The 26,722-nt window shown below is 36.3% G+C and overlaps 1 protein-coding gene across 5 annotated transcripts in view; it reads left to right on the forward strand.

The window, feature by feature from the left end:
- The window catches only part of UNC13C (unc-13 homolog C), a 203,899-nt gene that overhangs the window by 91,374 nt on the left and 85,803 nt on the right, over positions 1 to 26,722 (forward strand). For all 5 annotated transcript variants that reach the window (XR_008238255.1, XM_052807837.1, XM_052807834.1 and 2 more), the window contains exons 11-16: positions 176 to 291; positions 1,784 to 1,947; positions 10,626 to 10,776; positions 15,296 to 15,364; positions 16,755 to 16,844; positions 17,914 to 18,042. Coding sequence is in view for 4 of the 5 variants with exons in the window: in XM_052807837.1 (XP_052663797.1) it covers positions 176 to 291; positions 1,784 to 1,947; positions 10,626 to 10,776; positions 15,296 to 15,364; positions 16,755 to 16,844; positions 17,914 to 18,042 (719 nt within the window). In the remaining variant the exon portion in view is untranslated. The remainder of the gene's footprint in view (positions 1 to 175; positions 292 to 1,783; positions 1,948 to 10,625; positions 10,777 to 15,295; positions 15,365 to 16,754; positions 16,845 to 17,913; positions 18,043 to 26,722) is intronic.

Raw genomic sequence — 26,722 nt, forward strand, 5'->3', positions numbered from 1 at the left:
GCTTCATGGCCTGAACCATGTGTGAGGTATTGAAAAAAATTTCTCTTGTTCTCAACAGCAGGACTTTCTGGCTTTCAAAAACATTCTTATTAAGCTAGAATGATTTATGAAAGCTTTTCACATAACATGTATGTATTCTTGGTAGTTAATAATATATTATTTTTCTGCTCTTCAGAAAAGCGAACAGATAAATCAGCTGTCTCTGGTGCCGTTAGATTGAAAATCAATGTTGAAATAAAAGGAGAGGAGAAAGTTGCTCCCTACCATGTGCAGTACACCTGTCTACATGAGGTATGTTGGAGAAGTTAAAGAAAGCATACTATATAGAAATTACTATTCAGTTGTTGCATGGGTAAGGAAAAAAGGCTACAGAACATTAGAACACTGAAACAAATAACTGCTGCTACACATCAAAACAAGTTTATTTTAGATTTCCCACTTTGTATTGCTGATGGTGTATCAGGTTCAGAGTCAAAGGCAGAACAGTGTAACACCAACAGATCATTCCTTGCAGTAGGAGTTAAAAAAAAAAGAAGAGGTGGAGTCAGCAAAGTTCTCCCTGTACTATATTTTGTTTTAGCATTTTGATGCTCCATACATGCTTGCTAACATCAAGAAGATACAACCATTTCTGTATATTACAGAAATATAGCTATTAATTGCAAAGGACTTCTTTCCTGCTACATTAATTCATATTTTGGAGAGAGTGAGAAAAAGCAGGAGAAGCACAGACAATCTAAAATTTCATTCTCCTATCATCTAGTTTGCTTTTGTCAACGTTGGGGGAAAAAAAAAAAATCACTGATAAACCAGTGTGTCTTTCAAAAGGTTTTCTTTGTATTTGATTCCTCTTCCCTCAAACAGTGATCCATGTTGAAGTTCTATTCTAAAAATACAAGTACTTTCTGAAAGCTGATAGATAGTATATGGCTGAAAGTTCAGCACTAGTATGTATCCACAAAATCTCATTGTTCACCATTTGTAAAATTGAATGTTCAGGGAATTTGTGCTTATAGATTTTGACATGATATTGCAAGTGTTTTGACCTGTGAAGTAAATAGCGAAATTCTATTGCTTTAAGATAATCCACAGTACAGTTATGGGCTAATTAGCAAAACTGAAATTATTTCAAAGTTTGGGGTTTTTTTCGGTGACTGAAAATAGGAAATAAAATCTGCCGCTAAGTTTGTGGGTACATATGGAGCTAGGTAATCTGAGAAGCGTTCTATGACTTCAGTGTCAAATTAAGTACTAGCTTTGGTCCTAAGGTTACTAAACCTAAACTTTATTGCATGCCTTTCACTACTTGAGAGGCTTCTGCAGGATTTCTGATAGGTTTCCTGTAACTTACAGTTCTTAAATCATGAATTTGAAATTTATTGGTCACAGATCCAATTGAAGTTGAAGGACTGTGTAGTGAGCATTATAACATCACGATTTCATTCATTAGCAAGGGCATATGATAGAGAAGAGAAAGTTTCTGCACGATTTTATGTTGCAGTCTCTCTGTGCTAGTTAACTGATGTGACCTTTATATCAAGGAAACAGATCTATATGCTGAATCAGAAGCCTGCACTACCAGAGTTCCATTACAAAAAACATGTTTAGAGTCTTGGGGTTTTTGTTTACCAAATGATGACTAGTTAGTGCCAGTCTTCAGAAAAATTTCAAAAAACAAAACAAAACCTAACAATGAACTTATTGATGACTATTATATAGGAAATACTTTCAAAATGCCACTTAAAAGCTGAAAATTCCTATTTGAAATATTTCTTACATTTAGAATCTATTCCATTACTTGACGGAAGTTAAATCTAATGGTGTTGTAAAAATCCCTGAAGTGAGAGGTGATGAAGCCTGGAAGGTGTACTTTGATGACGCGGCACAAGAAATTGTAGATGAATTTGCAATGCGCTATGGAATTGAATATATTTACCAAGCTATGACGTAAGTATTATCATGTCTGGTTTTCTACTCTACTGTCAAGAACGTATTTGAGGGAAGTGATGATTTCCAAGCCTTCATGATTTAATTCTCCACTTCACTCCTGTTCCTCAGTTAAAACTTTTGTTATCATTTTTGTCCATCTGATTCCCATTGAAGTGCTTTTCATCTGCAATGGAATTAAGATATATTATAAGCATTTTATAAGCTGTTACTGGTATTACCACTAATACATTTCTTAATCCTTGTGATACTGATATGTGGCAAGGATCAGAAAGACTTCCAGTGTTCCAGATGGGAGTGGAATGGTAGAACAGGGTTTCACAAACTCTGTACTCCTTTGCAGGAGTACAGAAATCATAGAAAACCAACAATGGCTATAGTAAACTTCCATAGTATATGTAAATAATCAATGAAAACTATTTTTAACAGTATTAGAACCTGTTACTATGTTGTCCGTACTAAAGTAGCTGTCTCATCACTTTAGAACACAGCACCGCTTTGCTCAGAGGCCTGGGGATACAAGAGCTCCGTCATGTATTCTTAATTTGTCCAATGAAAAGTTTGCTGTAGGAAGTCTGTAGGAAAGCAGGGGACTCCAAATGAGTCTTCTAAAGAAGAAATACATAATGTTTTTCCTATAGAAAGCTGATTTTATGGAATTTTTAATCAGAACATGTATCTCATTTCCTCCATCTCTTTGCAGTACATCCTAAAATATTATAGTAAGTATGAAGGCACATAAATATGTGAAGTTTTCTTTTTACTGCAGGATATAATGGCACTATCTGCTATGGCTATGAACATCTTTCACTTCATGTAGCTCACTGAATTACTGTACAGTACATCTAATAGAAAGCTAGAGAATGTATTTGTAATATATAAGTTCTTAATTTTCTTCCTCCAAGGACCTTAAACAACATTGCCCAGAATAATTAAGCTTGACAGTTCCCCTGTGGTATTATATATCTACACTACATTTGTAGGAACTCATGTGCTGAGTTTCATGAATATTTGGGTTTTCATGTTTAGCTTCTCTTTAGCCATGTATGTCTTTTCATCTTGATTAAGTTATGTTACTTATTAACTAGCATAGTATTATAATTTTATAACTTGATTTAAATTGGTATGCTATTTTTACCAATATGTTAATCTCTAAAATGGTAGAGTTGTTCCTGCTGTATGCATCAGAATTAATTCAAGGTTTTACATGAGATGAATTCTCAAGAGCTATTAATGCCAAGGGAGGGCTGTTATTAATGTTTTGCTTAGGAAGTAAAGCAGGACTGATTTAACATTAGTGTTTCCTCTTAACTATAGCCCCAGTAGTTGGTTATCTCAATAGAACATGGCTGTATTTTTGATGGACAACCTCAACTGAAAAATTATTTTGAAGTTTCTTTTCCTTCCTCTCTTGATGAATGCCAGTACTCTGAAATTTTCCAGAGAAAGTTTGAAACTGTTTTTAGAAACTCAAATGTAGCAAAAGTCAGCATTGCAAAAATAGCAATATAATTGACATGTGAGTGTTTAAAAAGCTTTTTCATTTAACAGTGTTAGAAATGGAGAGGTTATATTTTCATATAAAGAAGATGCTTTATTTTTATATGAGTAAATAACATAACATACAGGTATTCATGAAAAGGAAGTAAATTTAGTCTGAACATATGACATGGAGCTGGGCAAGTACTGCAATACATTTTTCAGGAAACCTTACTCAAAAATTCTAACCAAGGCATTTTAAGTTAAATGATCTACTTTGGCTTGTCCTCTTCTTATTCTTGTTTTCTTTTGTACCTTTTCCACCAAATTTCCTTGCTGTTGATGACTGCAAGATCTACATTTGAAGGCAGATGTAATAAGAAAGTGAATTTGATATTAGTATTCACAGGTTTTACACAGGAAATAAAAGCTAAGATTTCATTGCCCCCATACCCACGTCCATTTACATTTTAAAATGTTCCATGTTAATAATGAGCAATCCCTATTTGAGGAGTAGGCCACATCCTGTTTAAGTTAGGAATAAAATCAATAATGAATATTATCTCATATAATACTTGGGGAAGAATATATATTTATATACACTGTTTTGCTGATTCATCTGCAGACATGTCTCAGCATTCAGACTTTGGGGAGAAGAGTAGTGAAGACACTAGTTCTGTCATGGGGAATTTTCTTTTGGACTATTGGCTGTTGTTTTTATTTGTGTTTATGAGACCACCTTTTTCTCCTGGAACAACTTGAATAGCTGGAGAAAATGTACACCTTCTTGATTTGGAAAATAGAATGATCAGATTCCATTTGGTAACAATGTGCTCCTACTAAAAGAAAAGCAAATTTTCTACCATACAACAGAGAGAGAATTTGAATGTAATCACTCAGCCCAAAGGAATGTTGTGTAAGCATTTTATGCTCAAGAATCTAGTTGCAGAATATTTCTATTGCATGTCTCATGATAACATTGTAAATTGAAATGTTTGCATTTGTAAATGCAAAACTGACTACGCTTTAACAGCCCGCGATCCAGACCCCGCAAGACCATCCACATGCTTCTTATGCACTGTATCAGGCTGAAGTGAGTTTTAGGGTGTTGCTAATGAGGCGCTCTTTTTGTCTGAATGTAATTTTTAAAATTCATATTTGTTTGCAGTTTTAAAATTACCTGTTATATAAAAGTTTCAGTGCCACTTAACGATAGGCAGCCTTGACCCTTTTAGGTATGGGTAGATAGCATATGGCATTCTGCATTTCTGAACACAACGTAAATCTAATTAAGCCTCCCTAAAGTACTACTTCCTACAACAATTTGGCATCCTGTTCTGCTATGGTAATAAACAACCCCACGTTTCATGTTCATGCCGGTGGCTTTGTCATCTATGATCCTCCTAGAAAACCCTGATGATTTGTTTCTGGTTCTCAAATTAATATTTATTTATATTTATTCCTTTAGAGCACAGAAATAATATTTCAAAAGGATGGTCTTGATTTTCCAAATACACTGAGTATACTCATCAACCACAACTGTGGCAGCTCAGCAAAGATAAGCAGGAATTTAGGTCAGTTTATTGTTTCAGTGCCTGACTGCTTCACAGAAAATCAGTCCAATAGGTGACCAACTAAAAGTCCTGAAAACACAAAGCTCAAGCTCTTTTCCTCTCTTAACCAGCATCAGTGAAGAAATTCTGCATTTTCTGCAATTTAAAACATGTCATGTGTGAGTCAGTGTTTGATTCTAGATCAGAAGGAGATCACCTGTGCACCACTAAAGACTTATTGGAATGTGGATATCAACCCAAAAGACACCACATAGGTGGTTACTTATCTGCTTTAGTCATTGTCCTCAATGAGACCTTTTTCATTAAACTTATAAAGAGAATGAATTCAAGTGTGATTGCACCTGTTGTTAGAGACAGACATCCACATTTTAATGAGACTAAATAGAGACAGTTCTTCCCTAAAGGATGCCCACTTAGAAGGGGTGTCTTACTCTCAAGATACGGATTCCAACTGTCCAGTTCCTAAGCAAGGAAATCTGCTTTTTAAGTTACCAGATGTGGAATTCACGTGGATAGAAAATCAACCATTGACCCAAAACCAATATACAATAAAAAGCCTGCTTGTGTTGCAGTAACTGCAGCTCTTTGAAAAGTCTTGACTGTATAGATTCCATAGTCTACTCTTCTTTCTTAGAATTATTATATTCCTCCACTCCTCATGGAGTCTGTATTGGGAAAAGAAATGAAAGACAATTACAGCCTTTCTTATATGGGTCAGAAGAGATTTTTTGTGTGTGTGATGGATAGCAGCCAAATAGACACTGTTAGCTACATGAATGATATGCATATACTCCCAGAAGTCAAAGCACGTATGTGTGAGAGAATAGGAAAGAAAATAGATATGACAGAAAACAGATTAACAAAAGCAGAACAGCTCAGTGATCCAGCTGGCCTTTATTTTGATGACTGCAGTGGTGGATGGTGATTTATGCTATAAATTCAATGTGTTGAAGAAATCATACCAAAAGTTTTATTTACCCACATATATTAAGATACCTCACCACCACCAAGAAAAAATAATCTTCCTCCCATTCATCTTTCAACATAATTTATTTCTCTTTAGAAGGCAAAAAGCAGAGCACATATTGAAACAGCGTTTGATTAGATACTGAAATTATACATAATGTCAGCATCCTGGATTTACTGTGTGCTGGAGTCAAGTGCAATAAAAGTTCTATTAAGATCTTTGCTTCCTACTGGCAAGAATCACCACAGGTAGAACCTAAGGCTTCTAAATCAGTGACATAGTTCTCATTCCAGCAGGTTAATGGGCATTAAGTATGCCATCTTGTTCTCCTGCTAGTCTTCAATTAATGTGGCTGCATTGCAAAAAGCACACAAATTGCCTGTTAAAGTAATTTTCATTGATAGCATTTGTTTACTGAGTACAGCACATTAATTAGCCTTCTTTCTTTGCTGATTCATGCTAGCAGAAAGATTGGAAGAATCACAGGCACTGCATGTTGGTCAGGAAATTGCATAGTAAGAAAGTTGAAGCAAGCAGGCCTTGTTTTAGACATGTGACTCTAGCTTAAACAATGGAATATTACTCTAAAATATGTGAGACAATATGTGGTTGCTGGTACGTCATGTGTCCATTAGAATTTGTTAATAACTCATGCTATTGGCTGCTGTTTTAAGAGACCTACAAAAACAAGGAAGTTTCCTCTTTGATTTATTTATTTTAGCAAGCAGAAGGAAGCCAGATGGCTTGCAGATTTCTTAGCTGGGTTATCAGCACTCCGAGTCATGACCTATATTGCATGTGATAAACCTAATAGCTTCTGTGAACTTTACAGATTTTAATTAAATGAAGGAGAGAAGCAAAAATTCACATAACCTGTCACTTGACATATATGCTTTGTCATCAATTTCACTAACCAAATTACAGATGGAACAGTGTAGTAATATCATAAGGACATAAATAAATTACATCAATAGGTTTAAATTTTCCTCACAACAAATTAGTACAATTTGGGTCTATTTTCAAGATAAGAGCTCAGTCCAGGGCTTGGGTATCTCAACGTGAAATCATTAGAAGAACCTGCAGAAGACACCTTGCTGAACTTAAAATGTTGACCTAAACTATTTTTCCACTGTTGGCTATGTTCCCTGCAGGCAACTGATACAATCTCAATGCCTTTTCACATAAAGATTGCTGCTGACTGCCCCTTTTGTCTGCCTCCTCCCCTCAGCAGAGCATATGTTAGAAGTATGACTCTAAGGCCAGTGGGGTTATTAGTGCCTTCTTATCTTCAGCTTGGGGTTGCTCATGCACGAAGGATCTTTAGGTCCACTAGAAGATTTTTGGAAGTTAAAGGTCAACAGTAAAAGTATATGTTAATTATTTTGGTGTCAGTTTTTTAAAAAATTGTTCTGATCATCTCTACATATATTTCTCAAAATGCATGTGATGAATAGATCAGATGAGATTTCTATTAACTTTAAAGGTTACCTGAAACTGGGGAGAATCACTTGTCATCACTATTGTATTTTATACAAAGGAAATTATTGTTCTTCTGGCTGGTAGGAAGCATGTGACATACAATGAAAGATTTTCCTAAGGAGTAGGTAGCTGTGTTGCGTCTTTGTCAGATTCATGTTGCAGTATTTAAAAGCACTTCTGAAAAATACTGGCAATGAATGAAAGGTTTGGTGGTAGTATCCCTATAAGCCACGCAGCTGGGAAAGCTGAGTTCTAGTCCTGGCCCATGTGATTGATTTGCTGTGTAGGTTTGAGCAGTTTCTCTCAATTTTGTAAAATGGAGATAATAGCACTTAATGATCTATCTTACAGGAATGCTGAGAAATATTTGCAAAGCACTTTGAACATGACTACCACAATACAAGTTTTAAGTATCAATATATATCACCACATTGGTGCAAGATGTCATATATAAACCCAGCTTGAAGAGAGTCTAATGCTAGAGCAAGCCCACAAAGTGGGTCTCCTGGCTTGGCCTGGAAAGGCTGCAGATACAGAGGGACCCCACATACGAAGACTGTAGCCCTAGATTCTCTTTAACATGAGCCTGCCTCTCTTGGCTCCCATCCCCACTTGGCTCCCTTCTTTTCCAGTCTCTTTGCCCTGTCAGGTAAACTAGAAAATCCAGCAGTTATTCAGCTCCTCAGCCTAGCTTTGCAGTGGGATTAAGGGCTTGATTCATCCCAGTATCCACTCCTGTTGAAATCTTATGTCCTTAACACTTCAGGGACTTTGGATGATACTTTAAAGTAGCAAAAGATGAATATGTGCTGGGATTTTCTTTAGGTATTTGTACATGCATAATTAATGACTTGGGGTTTTTCTTTGGGAATTATGACTTAAATTATAAGAGGATTTATCTTGAGTGAGATGCAAAGGAGGTAGAAAATTACAATTTTTGAAGTTTTCCAGCCAATTGCTTCTCAGTTACAGGGTCAGTATACATCTCTTGTGCTTTATTTTTTTCTAAAAAATAGAAAAATACTTTTTTTTATGTATCACACGTGTGTTTTGAGCACTCACTGGGTAATTAAAACATATTTTGCATTTAGGATGAGTCCAAAACTTTTGTCCTGTGTTGACCATAGCGATCCTGTAACTGTAGCAATAGGTGGATGTGTTTAGCATCACATTTACGTTACTGCAAGTTGCTGATTCTATTTCAAATCTCTTACCAGGTTCTGTAGCCTGTTTCATTAACTAAGACCGTTGAGGAGAGCAGTTTGGCCAATAATTTTATGGTGTCCATTTCTGATATCTAGGTACTGAATGGATATCAGGTACATTAGTGAAGACTGATTCCTGAGCCTGGACACTTTGGGGAATTTTGGAATTTTCTTCTTTTTTGACATATCTGTGACCTGCCAGAGATTTCTGAAGTAAACATAACAATTTAGATGTCTCATTTGCAAAGTAAATGAAAGTGTTGGAGAGGTCTTGGTTTAGAGTGAAGTACTGTCAGCCCAGAGCATCTTTTTAGGCCCACTTCTGAATCTGTAGATGAGCATCTATAGTAAGAGTCTGTGCACTGAGAAGGGAGTACTGGAAAAGCAGAAGCAAGAGAGACTTCATGTGCCTTCTGCTGACTCACTCCATTTCAAAACTGTAGACTAACAGAAGAAGTAAGAGTTTTTTGGCAGATGTGAAATTGCAGATTACCCCAAAGGGTTATGAAAAAGGCATCTCATCTGCAAATACACTAAGTCAGTAGCATGGGAGACCCTAGAAAAGATATTGTTGTGTCTTCAGCAGAAGTAAGTTTCTGCAGCCCCGGAACATCAGAAAGCAGGAATATGATGAACAGGGTCAGTCACAAGAGCATGAGGCAGGCCTCAGAGTGAAGGAATTTAGAGGACCACTGAGACAATAAGAGGATATCTGAAAGCATAATGTAGGTAGACTGAGTTTGTGTGCAGGCTTGCAAGAAAGTATAGAGTTCTTTTTATATATATCTTTAGGAATAGGAATCCAAATACAAGATGCAAATAATCTTGAATGATGTGGTTGGAAGATTATTTGGGCAGTGACAGCAGTTAAGGATACTTGGCTTAAGTTCAGCAGGACCGAGTTCAGTTGTACCTTGTGTTAATTTTTTTCTTGGATGGGCACTAGGGCCCAGGTGGTTCAGGCCCAGCACACTGCTATGCCTTATGCTCCTAAGGAGAAATAGTAGAGAGGAGCCAGAGACTACAGCTAAGAAAAGTATGCTGCCAAATCAGGATCTTCAGACATACAAAGAGCTCCAGAGTCACTGGAGTTTCTTCATCCTCTTCTGTTTGACTGTATACTCATTTTCACCACCATCATCTCTGCTTAATCCCCCTCACTCTCTTTCCTATCTCTATACATTTACTCTTTATCCCTCTATCTTCCTCCCAATCCTGCCTAACTATAAATCTTGAAATTAAGATTTTTATGTTTTGCAATGATGTCATTCCCTCTCCTCATGTGTTGGATCTTTCATCCATCTTGTCTCTCTCATGTTTTCTTATGTTATAAGCTCTTTGTATGCTATAAGAAGGCATGTCCTGTTGTTTTAAACAAGTGAACAGTGCTACTACGTTGCAACTCTGGTTTTGGCTGGTTTAGGTTTAACAGACTGATTACCTAAACTTTACTGGCCTGAATCAAAGTGGAACGGTTTCAGTTATGGCCTAAATCAAATTAAGGTGAACCCAGAAGTTGCTTGATGCCTCACCTTTCATTGATAATGTAGCCTAAAATACAAGCCACAGTAAAATGCTGGTTTGAGTCTTTTTGTTGGTATCAGTTAAATCCTTCGCCACTGGAGTATAGATCTCTTGTGGCCTTTCATGATGATAAGTTCATGTTTGATTTTAAGTTTGTGTTTAATAATGAATGTTTTACTTAATAACAATTAAGATAGTTAAATCATATTTTTGTATTTAAGATTAAAAGAGTAAGAAGAAAATGTGAATCTGATCTATTAAATTTGAAAATATCGGTGTGCAACAAGTAGCAATTATATCAAACATGTCTGGATTTTCCTCATATGTATCTGCACAATTGTCCATGAGGTAGCTTGAAAGTTAAATCATTGGACCTGAAAAGAAATTGTGGTGAGAGAAAGAGCAGAATGTTTGCCATCTTTAATAACTGTCAGTTTGTTTGAATTGTAGGCACTTTTCCTGTCTATCTTCTAAATACATGTGCCCTGGTGTTCCAGCAGTTATGAGTACATTGTTGGCCAATATAAATGCTTTCTATGCTCATACTACAGCAGCAACTAATGTATCTGCCTCAGATCGGTTTGCTGCTACTAACTTTGGGGTAAGTAGACTTTCTTTTTTAATAGAATACTAGTCCTCATCTTTTTTTTTCCTAATATATGATACCCTATTAACTTCTAAATTCAAAAATTTTTAACAAGTTGGTCATTTTAAAGAATAAGAGTTGCTGTTAGCTTTTGAAAATTTTACCCTGAGTCTTTACAATCAATCGCTATGGAAGCTAGGGAAGATGCTATTCAGTTCCTTATATAGTGATATATAAGGCATATAGGGTAGAAAGCACGGGCACACATGCATAGCACTAAAATCTTCAACAATCAGTTTTTGTTTTTATTGCAGTGGGGCTTGCACACTACTAACTGCACTAGACTAAATATTGGTTGCAATTGCTATCTTGGGCTGTGTCATCAGTGAACTCATATTAACCTAATGGATCTAGCCATAAATACTATTCTTCTCACAAGAGCTTATAACGATGGACTCTTATTTTTGCTGAAATAATGGTGCATTGCCCAAGTCCTGGATTTGAGTATCAGAAATTTTAGGAGGAATACCAGCATCTCAGGATGTGGTAGTACTTTTTTGTTGCTGCTAACTTTCCTTCTGTGAATAAGTATCTCACAGTGCAGACTTCCTAGTCTTTGAACGTGATAAAAAAAATAAAGATACATTCACTCTGTGTTCTAATTTGTTCACCTATCCTCACTGCGGAGATGAGAGCAGGAAAGGAGAGCAATAATTCAAAGAGGTTGCTTTCATATCTCTACTATTACACATGATCTAGTCAGAGATAGAGCATAAACACAATTTGATGCTGAAAAATATATTCATTCCTTCCTTCTTTTTTTGTATAGCTGTTATTTGTATGGCTGATATCAAAGCTATTTTTCATTTAACAGTAACTTTGAAAACATGATAATGTTTTTTAAAATACCATTTATTGACATGAAATAAAATATTAAACACAATTAAAATTTATTAAATACAAATCATAGTAGTTTGAAGTAGCATTAGAGGTACTAATGTTCTTCTCCAGTATTAAGAATAATAGAAACATTATGAATTTCAGGATTTTCAAGACAACATTATGAAATTATACGCTTGGACTACTGTGGGTTGACCCTGGCTAGATGCCAGGTGCCCACCAAAGCCATTCTATCACTCCCCCTCCTCAGCTGGACAGGGGAGAGAAAATATAATGAAAGGCTCATGGGTCACTCACCATCCCAGGCAAAACAGACTTGACTTGGGGAAAATTAGCTTAATTTACTACCAATCAAATCAGACTAGGATAATGAGAAATAAACCCAAATCTTAAAAACACCTTCTCCCCACTCCTCCCTTCTTCCCAGGCTCAACTCCACTCCCAATTTTCTCTACCTCCTCCCCCTCAGCAGTGACGCAGGGGGACAGGGAATGGGGGTTGGGGTCATTTCATCACACGTTGTCTCTGCCACTCCTTCTTCTTCAGGGGGAGGACTCCTCACACTCTTCCCCTGTTCCAGCATGGGGTCCCTCCCATGGGAGACAATTCTCCACGAACTTCTCCAACGTGAGTCCTTCCCACGGGCTGCAGTTCTTTGCAAACTGCCCCAGGATAGGTCCCTTCCAGGGGGTGCAGTGCTTCAGGAACAGACTGCTCCAGCGTGGGTCTCCCACGGGGTCACAAGTCCTGCCAGCAAACCTGCTCCAGCGTGGCCTCCTCTCTCCATGGATCCGCAGGTCCTGCCAGGAGCCTGCTCCAGCACGGGCTTCCCACAGGCTCACAGCCTTCTTCAGGCACCCACCTGCTCCGGCGTGGGGTCCTCCACGGGCTGCAGGTGGATATCTGCTCCACCGTGGACCTCCCTGGGCTGCAGGGGGACAGCCTGCCTCACCATGGTCTTCACCACGGGCTGCAGGGGAATCTCTGCTCCAGCACCTGGAGCACCTCCTCCCCCTCCTTTTTACTGACCTTGGTGTCTGCAGGGTTGTTTCTATCACATGTTCTCACTCCTCTCTCCGGCTGCAGTTTCTGTGTCCCAGCAACTTTTTTTTTCCCTTAAATATGTTATCCCAGAGGTGCTGCCACTGTCTCTGATGGGCTTGGCCTTGCCCAAAGGTGGGTCCATCTTGGAGCCAGCTGGCATTGGCTCCATGGAACATAGGGGAAGCTTCTAGCAGCTTCTCACAGAAGCCACCCCTGTAACCCCTTCCAGTATCAAAACCTTGGCACACAGACCCAATACAACTAGTAAACCAAGAAAGACTTAATTCTGGTTTTGCTTTTGTCTTCCCATCAGAAGTCAGAAACACAGTTGTCAGACTATGCTCAGTAAAGTAATTCAATCCATGCCTGGAAAAAAGTGTAAATGTTTAGTTTTATAAAGAAAAATTTGCCCTGGATTCTAAAACAGATTTTGATTGGTAGCAAACAGTGTATTAAGTACAGCATTCCTGCATAGGGCCTCAAATAGTTGAAACTAAATATTAGTTCGCATTTCATGCACAAGTACCTTTGAGATAGAACTTACATCTATAAAACTCACTTTGTGTAGTAATAATACTGATCTGATGCTACTGCTTACAGCTGTAAATTGTCAACAGTTAGTTCTAAATAGTCCGGAAGTAGTACTAACATTAATGTATTTTCAAATTTAAGGGATGTCATAAGTCTGTTAAAAAAAAAAAAATTAAAAATCCATTAAGTAATTATTTTCAGGTCCATTTAGTAAATATTTTTAGAGAAAAATTTACTCTAAATATCAATTTATTTTTCTTTTCAATGTTAAGTCTGGTGGAAGTATTCACATATAAATGTATCCAGGGCCAGGTCTTCAGTTTGGAGACAGCATGTTTTTGAACTGGAACTTTATCTCCTGCTGCTAAGAGGTTTGTTTTGAAAGAGGAATATTAACATTGTTCCATCACTAGAAAGTAAAAAAGTTTTGTAGATGAAAAGCGCTATCAGAATGTTTATGATTTAATTATTGTATTACCATGACAGCACAATATTGCTCTGTTCTTATTCAGGTTTTCTTTTATAAGCTAATCAATGGTTTATTATGGAATGACTCTACAACTTTGTTGAAACAAGGCTCTTCTTTTAATGTTCAAGCTCTATTAGACTTTTGAGTTTGATCCAGCTTTTGAAATTTAGAATGGCTTTGCTGGATTTTTTTATTCTTTTTTTCCCATTTTTCTAATGAGCAGAACTACTTTTATCCTCAGATTGGACAGAGATTAAGTTGTCTCTCTGATGTAAATGCCAGTTTAGCTTTGACGCAAATTTCAATCCAATTCATAGTTCAACAGATGGGTAGAAAGACAGTAGTAAGCATCACTAATAGAGATTTGGAGCTCTTTATTTAAACAATTGACTTATAGGAAAAATATTAGATTATTTTTCTCTCTTGGGTCAAAAGGCATTTGTTATTGGATAGCTGCACATCATTCATCAAAAAGAACATCTCAAATTCAAGTCCTCAGGCTACAGCTGGGAAGGATTTGGCTGACTGACTATTTCAGTACAGATTTATAACATGGTAAAAAAAGTTCCCTTTTGATTGATCCCTTAAGGGAACTGTGCCAAATTAGTGGCTTTTGGTGTAGGTTAGAGCTCCACTGATGAGAGACAGTGCACAAAGAACTCTATTTTCATATTGGTATCAGTCATATTTCAGGGATGCATACAATCATGCATTCTGAGAGCTATTTTGCTACTTCCACAAGCCTGCTGCTTTCACAGAGGCTGGCCAGCATCACTGCACAGTTCTGTGCAGTGGACTATAGAATATGTTCTAACATGAAGATTGGTAGTTAGAAACTCTCATTAGTATTACTTGAGAATGGCACAAATCAGCTGGGTATCTCACAGCAAAATACTTTCACTGCACCTTCATCTATCAAGATAACAAGTTAATTTCCACATTCGAAAGGGAAAACTGTAACTGCATAGTATTACTTAGCTTATTCCTACAAAAGCCACTGTTTCTGAAGTATAATTTTCAATCATAATTTTACACCAAATTCTGCTGTAAATGAGCATCGTTTCTTACACAATAAAGCGAGGGGGAAGTGCTTTCTTCAAGAGTGTAAGCAATTACAAGGCAAATATAAGAATTTAACAAGCTTATCTGTTTTAAAAAGCCTTGCTAACATAACTTAAAACTTTGGACTTTATACTGAATTGATGCTGTTAGTGCATTTTTGGTCAGAGATATCAGGCAATGTTTTTCAATTTCTAGATATTTTGAGTTATTTAACAATGCATCAGTCATTAAGAAAGGAAAACACTACATAGGAAATTCTTATGTCACCTCACTAATGTATTGCACAGCTGCAGTGTTGAATGCATACCAGGTAAATCACAATATAGGATAGAAAGGGAAAATAAAGTGATAAAAGATACATTGCCTGGCCTTGAAACACAGATATCTCAGACCAGGACTTTTATTTGAAAAATAGATTGTTTTCCATTGTTTCATATAAGTTAAGAATAGAAAGTAGCTTTCTAAATACCCGCCAATTACACGAACCTGCAAATTCTTATGCAACGTATTCTTGTTTTCTTTTTACAGAGGGAAAAGTTCATAAAACTGCTGGATCAATTGCACAATTCTCTGAGGATCGATTTATCTAAATACAGGGTATGTGCAATGTATTCTATCTAGAGGACAACTCAAATGTTTTTTCATTTAAATATCCCTGTGGGCTTTATCTGCTTAAAGATGTTTCAGAGATTAATCCTTCCTGTGACATAGAAGCTGAAAATGTCGGGTGCTGACATGAGACCCCAAATCCTTCAGAACAAAAACTTACAGAATTTAAGCAGTTTAACAACAATATTTTTCCAATTTGAAAAAAAGTTATTCTTTTCTTTCCAAAAGATAAGAATGGTTCAAGGGATGAGCAGACATTCAAGAAAGAGTAGGATTCAACAACTTTGGTTAAATTAATCCATAACTTGATTAAGTTAATTTGTCTGGGAATTACCTTCACTGACTCATGTGGTGCAAATTGCAGTAACTGCTCTGTTTGTTCTGAGACTGACATCCTTGCTACAACTTCCATGCTAAGATCCTAGGAATGTTGAAAGAGACTTGACTCCTCATTTTTCTGCATGATAGGAATTCCAGCTTCATTTCTGCCTCGTGGAAGCTCTTTCCGCTGAGGTATGTTCCAAACCCAGCCTTTCAGGAAAGAAGCATGCACTGAATACCTGCCAGTTATCATACTATTCTGAACTTGCTTTCCTTTTCCATTCCACTGGATCACGAAACTTTTGGATGATACGTAAGCAATTAGGGCTCCATCAGCTATGGCTTTCCTTTCAGCTTTTAGGAATGGCAGCCTCCAACTCAAGGATTTCTTTGTTCATCTGGCCTGCTTTCTAAAACTGAAGGAGAAAGGGAACACTTAAAAGAACCCCAAGGCATTAGAGGTAGTAGAAGTTGCACATACTCAGTTTTTAAGACCATATCCTTCATGCAGCAGATATGTTCATCCTAGGATCATTTAATTTTGAAGAATGTTATCGTTATCCAGATAATAGTGGAGCAAGAGGATATTTGGCTGATGTTTCATTGGTATGGAGCCATTTAAATAACACTACCTCCCATCAGTCTTTCTGTTAACCTACAGATCATAGCAAAAATTTCATATATGATTTCTTCATTAAGCTTACCACTGCATTTATGCCTACAAGTGATTTATGTACCATGGAGAACATATAAATGATTTTCATTAGCAACATTTTCCAGTCTTCTTGTGGTATTTTTTTACTCCATTAATGTTTTGGAAATATCACAATATTTTAAATCATTCATATTACAAATACAGGAGCATTATCAGAAGTGTTCCTATTCATGTCAAAGGGATACTAATCACTAACTTCCTTACAGGCAGAATTCAGGTAACATGAACATTTCTAATCCTTCCAAGCAGCATTTTTGTTTCCTAGAGGGTTTTTTCCTAGCTGTTCAAGGATCTTAACTGTAACTCCAGTTCTGCATGATTCCTCTCTTCCTGATTCACCAGGATAATTTTCCTGCCAGCAATTCTGAAAGACTCCAAGATCTGAAATCAACTGTGGACCTGCTTACCAGCATTACTTTTTTTCGAATGAAGGTATTGTCCTTTATTTGCACAATGACTCTAAAAAAAATGCTGTTGCCTTTTATTTTCCAGGAAAATCATACTCTAGTTAATACTCTTAATCAATTAATCTCCTTCAGTTTTACATTAAATCTCTCAACTTACTGAAGATCATTGAAGTAAAGTCATCTTATTCATACTTTGTATTAACAATGTGGTAAAAGCCATCATTTTTGAAAAATAAACAACTACCTTTTCCTTTTTTAACAATTATTTGTACATCTCCTGAAGGAAACAAAAAAATTACCTTTTTAATTAGTTTAAAGTCAAGTCACTTAAAGCAAACTCAGTTGAACTCCTTAGGAACATGTGTCATAGAATAATGTTTTCCTAGTAGTATCGTAATATCGCATGTCAATCAGCAAAATAGATCTGATAACTCTACTTGCCTCAGTCACTCCAGATGTTGATATACAGGTGACCAAGTTCTGAAGTATTTTTAGAATGGAATGGTACACATTAATGTTACTGGATGAAAATACAGAAACACAAAGCAACATTTGTCACAATAGCATGTGATTTCACTGTGTTAGGCATTACATAAAGAGAATTAAAATAATCCATTATGTTGAAGTTCAAATTAATGTATACTAAAGTGGAGTAAAAAGCTGAAGCTTTGCTTTAAAAAAATGAGGAGCTATTTGGCTGATATTCTTATTCAGAGGAAAGCACATAATGATGTGGTTTAATTATTTCCTAAATAATAGATTATTTCCTAAATAATAGAAAAACCTTTAGGTTTTCCACTTCATGCGGAAAACCTAAAGATGTAAGTCCTTGGGCACGTATGCCTTTCTCATCTTATGAATAATTTCATTCAAATAAAACTTAGTGATATAATCTACTTGCTTAAATTAAGTATGTGTTTTAATGCATCTTTAAACTAAGACCAACTTTAGTCAACATAATTCTAAATATTTTTATCATTATTATATTTCAACATTTTTCATCCTGTGTTACAGAACTACATTCATTGCAACACTTGGATTTTTTGTGTTTAACCTAATTCTGACATTCTACCATTTATGAAATATTTTATTAGGTCCTTGAATTGCAGAGCCCACCTCGAGCCAGTACTGTGGTGAAAGATTGCGTAAGAGCCTGCCTGGACTCAACTTATAAATACATTTTTGACAATTGCTATGATCTCTACTCCCAGTTAGTGGATCAGGTAAGGCCAATATGAACCTGTTTCATGCTATTGCTCATTCACTGTTGTTAGTTTACCATAAGTAATATATCATAAATAAACCCACAGGTAGCTATGAACCCTAAAAAGTTTAACAAAATGAGTTTCAAAATGAACATGTTACCTCATAATTTAGTCATCACATTGGACATGACTGTAAAATTGTCCAGTGGCTTTAAGGAAGATGACACTAGATTGATTACTGTTCATTTAAGATCCATAATTGGAAAATAATTTTTAAATATCTAGTATTTCACTTCAGTAGCTTTAGAAAAGAAGAATTATAATTTGCTGAAAATGATATACTGTATTTCCAGCTGTGTATTTTAACACCTATGATGCATACTTGGATCCAAGCTTCAAGATCCAACTGCTTTAAGAAAGCAGAGGATAATTCTATAACATTTCTTAATATTAGTCTGTCAGGCTGAACTGTCAATGCAAAATAATTATAGCATTTGTTGTATTCCAAATGCCATGTAAAAGCCTTGAGAATGCTTCCCCCCCCCCATAATATGGCCAGAGTTTATTCTATCAGTAATGTTAAAATTAAGAAATTTGTGTCTGCAAAATCATACAACTATCTAAAAGGAGCATCACTGCTTTATCACATTACCTCTGGTTCCTTCCTTTTGCCTTCTGGGTGGTAGACTGGGAAAATGGTATTTCAGTGACTACTTCTGCCTTGAAAAGGATGAATTAAGTTGTTTGGCAAATGCACGTTTGCTGTGTAGTATATAACAGATAAGAACAGTCATACTACATGATGTAAGACATCAAATTTTATCTGAAAGCCCATTTCACTTTAATCCAAAATACTAATTCCCGTATTTCAGGAGAGGCAGTACATGCTATATATTCAGTTTTTCTGAAATGAGCATTTATTTTCTAATTTTGGATTCCTGTTATGTGAGAAAACTTATCTCTAGCTCCCAAGCTTTGAACATAAGAATTTCTCACCAGCACCCACAGGCACTCCACACTCTTGAGTGCTTGTGTATGTGTTTATTCTCCAACAGATTATATTGTAAGCTGAGTAGCAGTATAAATTAGTAGAAGGAGCAGCTTTAGGCATCACATCTATTTGCGTCACAGACTGTTCTGTTTTCTTGCTAACATTCACTCTGCAGCAATTTGATCTTGTCTGTTAAATATAATATGAGCTGTTGCTAGACTGGGTATTGCATAAGTCTGCAGAGTTTATCAGCAGATGCTAGCTGTTTTAGTAAACACTTAAAAGTGAAGTAATCTTACTTTTGAAAAGCATTGTGATACCTGCAAAAGCTTATCTGTATTTAAAAATTTTCACTACATTTTTCTGTGAATTCATAAAATAGTTTAGCCTGTCCATTTTAGTAGAGGGTTTAAAAATGCAGGGATATTATAGCCTTCCTGTTTGGTAGAGAATGTAAAACAAAGTTAAAGTGATGCCTGTTTCCAATTTTTTTTTTTTTTTTTTTTGAGCAGGATGGGCAATGTCATTATATTATTTTTTTCTTACACAACTCTAATGATAGACCAATATGAAGTCCTGAAATTTAAAAAACAAACAAAAAAACCCCACAAATATTCACTCAGCTGGAAAACCGAATTAACTGTCTTTCACTGTATTTATATGCCTCTTCTATTCTCTTTCAGCAAGATTTCCAGCAGGTGAGTTTGTATGTAGAAATATAAGCAAACAAGTGTCTATAGAATAATGATCACTAGCAAATACAAGAAATTTTAGTGAAAATGTGCAAAAAGCAAAATTTAAAATTAAGATAAATAGACTACATTCAAAATAACTCATCGCTAACAGTAAACAAATAATGACCACATATAATCTTAATAATAGATAGTAAAACTTTGTTTCACAGCAGGTGAGAGGCAATTCTGAGAAATACAATCTAACTAATCTAGCTTTAATAGAGAGACAAGTAAAATAATTCAAATTAGTCGCTAAATTTTGCATCAACTCTAGAGTTGTACAAGGAAACTACCTTCTGCATTATCTTTTTATAGTTTGCTACCAGTATATCTGCATGTGCATTTTATTTTAGGAACAGCTAAGTATACGGTTTGTTGGAACCTATAGCTGTGGAGGTTTTCCAGTGAATCCAGGTGCACTGCAGACTGGCTTGTGGTATCACTGTTATAATAATGGAGGAGTAATGAATATTGTAATTAACTTTTCATTAGCTTTGTGTCCAAACCCCCGAGTCCGATTACACCAGATTCCACTCTTAAGCCTTCTTCATTAACCCTTCTCTTATCTCTGCTTACCTCCCCAATCAGATGAGGCCTCCTCCTCTCAGAGGGAGGAAAGGAGTTCATCCTAGCATGGTAGTGCAGCACAGGAGGTTCATGTTTTAGCTGCACAGCTGAGATTTGAGCTGTGAGTAGTGAGAACTGAAATCCACAAACCCCAAAGCAACAAGAAATGGTTCATATGTAGGTCACCACCTGCTCTCACTCAGGGGAAAGACTGGCAGCTGTTGTCCTGCCAAGGCCAACTGCAGGCTCAGGGTTTTACCATGGTTCGTTTCTTGCCTGAATCATATTGTGGATGATGTTATGAAAAAGTGGAACCTAGATAGTCTACTTAAACAGTAGTGTTTCCATCTGACCAGAAGTGGTAGGTTCCTGCACATTATATATAGCTATCTCTGTGCGTAACTCGTGTTACCCACCTTCTGCATTTGCTTTTGTCTTCAAACTAAACTTCTCAAAGATGCCTGCCACAATATTTCTATAAAATATGTTTAATGTCTGAATGTGTGTAATTGTCTGATTTGGGGGTGAAAATAGAACAATGAATGATGAAATTGAGGGTGCTCAAGCTGGAGTTTTGGGAAATTTGTCACTATAAGAAGAGTAACAAGTAAATCACAAAATATGCTCAGCAGTTCCCGCTTCCTCTTTTTATTACTTTCTACCTTCATGTCAGAGAGACAACCACTGTTATAAAGTAAATACCTTGCAGCAAAATATCACCCTTGGGGAGCAGCAATATTTCCTGGGGTGAAGCATGGTAAATGATAACCATATGCAAAAATGTCATACTACAGATTCATATCAGAATACAAAGAACAGCTGATGACAAAAAACAAGTAAGTACTACAGATAGTAAAACATGACATCTTGACAGTCTTACTGACACGTATATGACTGTCCTTGTTATTTGAGACAAGGCACTCTGATGAGGAACTACCTAATTCCTTATGCAGCAGATGTAGTATTTTGTCTTTTTAATTAACACTGATCTGAATGAAGAGCTGATTGCCTCATGCTGAAAAAAAGAATGCTTTGAAAAATTAGTTTAGGAAGCATTTTGATAACTTTCTGACTCAATTTACAAATATGTCACTGTTTCTTAAGAATACAAAAAAAAATTTCAAACCTTGGCTGATGCTCACAATGACTGAAGTCCCTTCAATAATTGGTTTTGCAGTCTTCTCCACTGAGTGAAACCAATAAAATGAAAATCAAACTCTTCCTGTTCTCTGAAGAGCTCTTGATCTATACAAATCATTTTGTGACTGATAGCACCAGTATACTGGAAAAAAACACTGGGATACTCTATATTTGACACTTGCTCAGCAGACTAGTATTGAAATTCTACCTGATTTTTGAGACCTTTTCTTTTGTCTGTTACTCAGCTCTGTGTTGTCACAGGGAAGCATGGTACGGAAGACCAGGAGCTAGCAACAAATTAACTAGTTCTGGAGCCAGGTGTTACACAGATGTAGCAGCACAGTGCTCTTCCCTTGCAATTTATCTCTGCTTGGAGGTATAGCACCTTAGGTCAGGTTGATAATGTACTAGTAATATCCTAGTTTGGGGGAATCAGAGTTTCTGTATTAACAAGATGCTGTAGACTAGCATGTGGCTGGACCTATGCTTTGAGAGCTGGCTCAGTTTTGCTGTACTCATCTGTGAGTCTCTGGTCACTTTTTCAATTGGGATTTGGGAACCCAAGCACTTAGTTGCTTTTGAAGGTGTACCTGTTTTTCTGTAGTAGAAATGACAAAAAATTGGTAGATTATTAATTTCTTATAGAAATACTGTAAGAATTGAATCACGAAGCATGTGATCTGTGATCTCCAAACATATTCAAAAGTATGAAGCAGGAAATAAAGTTGTGCAGTAGTGAAAGCTGTTTGCCCCAGAGAGTCCCGTTTTTCAGGCATGCAGATTTCAGTGCCAAGTAATACTTGTTGTGAGGCACTTTGTTATATTTACATGCTGCTTTAGATGCACTGAGGTTTTAACTTCCTCAAATCTGGCATGCAGACGGTACTTAGAGACCTCTTCTTATGTTGTAGCATAGTGCTTGATGGGCAGCATGTTAGTCACAGTAATAGAAAAACCTTTGATAAAGTACTTTAGAACAGCAGAAGGATGCATTTTTGCTGTGATATTTCAAACCCCCTTCTGAGACTTCTCTGTCAGAGAAAGACCAATGCTTACAGATAAAATTGCTTGTTAGAAGCTTGTCTGAGAACACTAGTTAGAAAGTCAAGAGAACAGCTCACCATCCAGTGGCAGCAGAGATCTGGTAAAAGAGAAGGTGGGAAAAGCCATAGACCTTCAACCTTGAAGTAAGGAAGTATTGTCATCAGAAGAGATGAACAAACAAACTAGTTTGTTATCCCAAGCCTTATACTCTTCAACTGTTTATGTTAATTCTAGGTGCATAGCAGAGAACTGTTGTCAGTTAATGTTAGATCTCCAAAAATCCAAATATTTTTCAGTGCTGAAATCTGAATGCTGGTAAAGGTTGGTTATTAATTAAGACCATTGAGCAAAATAAACGTGAACTTTACCTAGGCCTGAAATATAGATTATCTCATAAGCAACAAAAGTCTGATCAGTATTGATTTTTGTGAGATTGCAGTTAATTCACAGTCCAGGCCCTTTAGCTGTGAACATACTCGGTGTTTTTAAAAGTCATTCAGATGATAGCTCTTTGAAAACAGCTTTCTTTGATTGTTTATTGATCATTAATTATTTATACTGTGTGATTGGGCTATCCTAATATTCCCAGAGAACAATATAAGCTTGAGTGGAATGCCCAGTATTCAGATTCCTGTATTATTGAGTCCTGTAGCCATGAGGGTATGAAAACTTGAACATTTGTATGCAGTTGCATCAAGTCCAATTTGTGTCTGAATACTGGCAAAAGCAATTGCACGTTGAAATCTGACCTTCCATAATACAACTCCAAACTGATTATCAGTAAACATTGGCTTGGAATTGAGTGAAACACTGACAGTTCTGAGAAATGTGCACACACAGATTTCTGCATCTAAGTTTGTGACATATTTCCTGTAGGTTGATGATTATGGTGTAATTAGTAGTACAGCAATCACAGGACAGGCATCAATTCAGGTATGCAAAACCATCTGGCAGCCTGATTACACGCTTGAGCTGAGGCCAAAGTACTTCACCCTCCTTTCTACCTAGATTAACATGACCATGCATGTATTTATCCATGCCGTAAACAGACTTCTATTTCCAAACAGAATATGCTAATAGCAAATGTCCTCACTACTGTACTTCAGTTCTGTCCTCCCCCTGTTTCATCTCATGTTTCTGATCACCTTGTGGCCAAAAGATTAAGAGCATGAGGCTGGCCTTGCCACATCAGACAAAAAATTCATCTGGCTCAGCATTCTGTCTCTGACTGTGAGCAAAGTAGAGGTCTTGAGAAACTTCCAGCTAAGGAAAAGATTTATAAACTATATAAACTTTAGCTCATGTACTCATTGCTTTAATGGAACTCATTCTGTATGTTTCATAAACCTTACTGTCCTTTTCTGAGCATTTTCCAGTTCTGCTACACTATCTTCAGGATGAGGAGAAGGGGAGAGGCCAGATTTGTACGCAACATTCAAAATATGATCACCCTGTGGAAAGAAGTAGAATAAGGATGTTCTTTGTTGTGTGCTCTGTTCTGATAATTCTTCACAGTTGATTTGGTCTCTTTGCTGCTTCATCACTGCACTGATGTTTTCATGGAAATATCTGTCATAACCTTAAGATGTCTGTCCTGTGGCAATGGTGAGCTCAGAGTCCCAGTGTAATATGCAGGAGAAAGTGTGTGGGACATACAGTGGACTTGACTGCTTTGTCCTTAGATTAGGAAACAGAGCTTGTGAGACAGTGTTAGGGAGAACTACCCGTCTGCCCGTTGGGTCGGAAAACTTCGGATTTACCTTGCTGGAGCTGTACATGACTGGTCTAAAACATCATTGTTTCTTCTTTCTTTGGCAAGTACATTTGAATTTAAAACTTTGTAAGTAATAGCATTTGAGCTGTAGTCCTTTGTAGACCCTTCTGTGTGTTATAACCTTTGGAGTGTTAGGTATGCACATTACACAGTTAAAAAGTAAGGGGCCTACAGTGGTTGATAGATTTTTCTTAAAACTTGAAATGCTGTGTTTTACAGTTTTCCAAAGTAAGAGCAGCATCTCTATCCTTTCAATTTGTAATATATATTATATAACATATCATGGATAAAATATATGATATATAGTATATAGTATATAATAAATTTTAGAAGATGTATTATGTTATTGTAAATCCTTCTTTCTTTACCACAGTTGTCCTTTAATGTAGATACGTTGCAGAGAGCAGGGTATTATTACAATTAGAATTCCACATTCTTAAAAATATTGCAGAGTAAATATTTCAGGGCAGTATGAAGGTTACTCTGCTGCAAAGAGCTTTCAATTAACGAGGGGCTCACCTGGGTGTTTCTCCACCTATTCCCTGCATAAGCATAGTGCTTTTGGGTAGGTGGGGCAAATCAAACCACAGTAGCACTTGGCTACTCCAGTTACTCCAGAGGAGATATGCATGTTACACTGCCCTGAATGGGTAGAATAATTAGATCGGCTCCTTTCATGCACCAGTCTCAAAGAAAAAGAGTGAAGAATCTTAATTAGAATTTATCCAAAAGGATTCCGTTCCATTTCAGTTGGTACTGGAGAAAGATACATGCAATATGGTTTCTGTTTCAAATACAAAAACAGTTTAGGAGTTACTATGCAATAGCACTGTTCAGGGGGTACTGTGTCAGTGAAATCCCTCACATGTTTTGAATGCATTTTGAGTGTCTGCAAATGGTTTCTGGCTTTAGCCTCTCTAAGTAAATGCTGTAAAGCTGAATTTTCATTCTTTACATACATAAAAATATTAAAAAGTACTAAAATTGTTTAAAATTGTAAAAATAGGTGTGTGTAATACATATAAATGTCTATATGTGTGTATGTTCTATATATATAGTGCATATTGTGTATTTCCTGATGATTCTTAACCTCTTCCAAATTAAATAATATTAACTGAGCAGTTTAAAAATACAGAAGTACCGTTAAAAATAATATTTCATCATCTAAGACTGGTCTATAAAATTGTACTGTGTAGCCTCACACTAATGAGGACTACTGCCTTGGTTTCCATTCAGCTTCCATTCTATCATTATTTATGTAGAAAATATGATATTCTGAAACTTAGCTTGGGGCTTGCATCAGACATAGTCTTCATGCAGATTAGTTTCTAAGATCAAAGGATTGGAATTATCAAAGTTGCACCTATATAGATGTTGTGTATCAATTGCACAGAACACAACAGAATAAAAACAAAGCAAAATAAAATGAGACATTTGTCCTATGAACTGGTAAAATCAATGATGAGGGAAGTTGAAAGCCCTGTGTTCCTCAGACCAGCCTTTACAGATTTGTCTCGGGGTAATACAGATGCAGATTTTTATTCTGCTTCACATTGTGGCTGAGATTGCTTTCTCCACCTTCAGCCAGTTTTCCAGAGTGCGAAATATGTTTGCTTGTCAACAGTTTAGCTTTTTTTTTTTTCCTTAAACTCAGAAAAATCCCTCTACATTTTATCTTTTTCTTTAAGAGAATATAAAAATTCCAGCAACTGGTTTTGATGCCTTTGTACCACATGATCCATTGTTTGCATATGAACTCAGGTGACTAGGAAATTGATAGTAAAAGGAAATTCAGAAAATTATGATTCAGTGCAAGTCAAGAATTTATTTTGATACATATATGAAAAATTGCTCTTACTCAGTTCCTCTTTCTGATTTTGATGTATTCTATGGCAAAAGACAAACAGTCATAAATCACCTAGTTTGGATCTTGCATTAAAAAAAAGCCATAGAATCCACAGTATTTCTTGTGTTTGTAAATCTTAAATGAATAATATGACTTCTCTTTAAAGATACGTTACTTATAAGGTGTTTGCAATTATCTAGTTTTCCAAATGAATTACGATGCTCTCAATAAAATTAAATATCCTGTAACAAAGCATATTAAAAAATACATGAAGAAACATCCATTAGGTTATCTCTCAGTTGGATTCCTAAAATGACCAAAACTGAATTAAGACAGCTTTGCCCAGGCAAGCACATCTAACTTACTGTAGCTCCACAAAATAATTGGAACTTCTGTTCTCTGAAACTGACTGAAATTTTATCCAAAACAGCTTAGTACACTTGATACAAAGTGAGGAATTAATTGTATTTTACATTAGTCCTATGATGCTCTTTTCCAACAGATGTGGGATCACTGCTGAAGCCAGTATCATGCTTGGCATTGGCTGCTGTTTGGATTTTACCCTATTTCATGTGTTCCAAATAAGTTGTCACATCTTTAAC

This window comes from Harpia harpyja, chromosome 14 (assembly GCF_026419915.1).
Source record: "Harpia harpyja isolate bHarHar1 chromosome 14, bHarHar1 primary haplotype, whole genome shotgun sequence".
Classification (NCBI taxonomy): Eukaryota; Metazoa; Chordata; class Aves; order Accipitriformes; family Accipitridae; genus Harpia; species Harpia harpyja.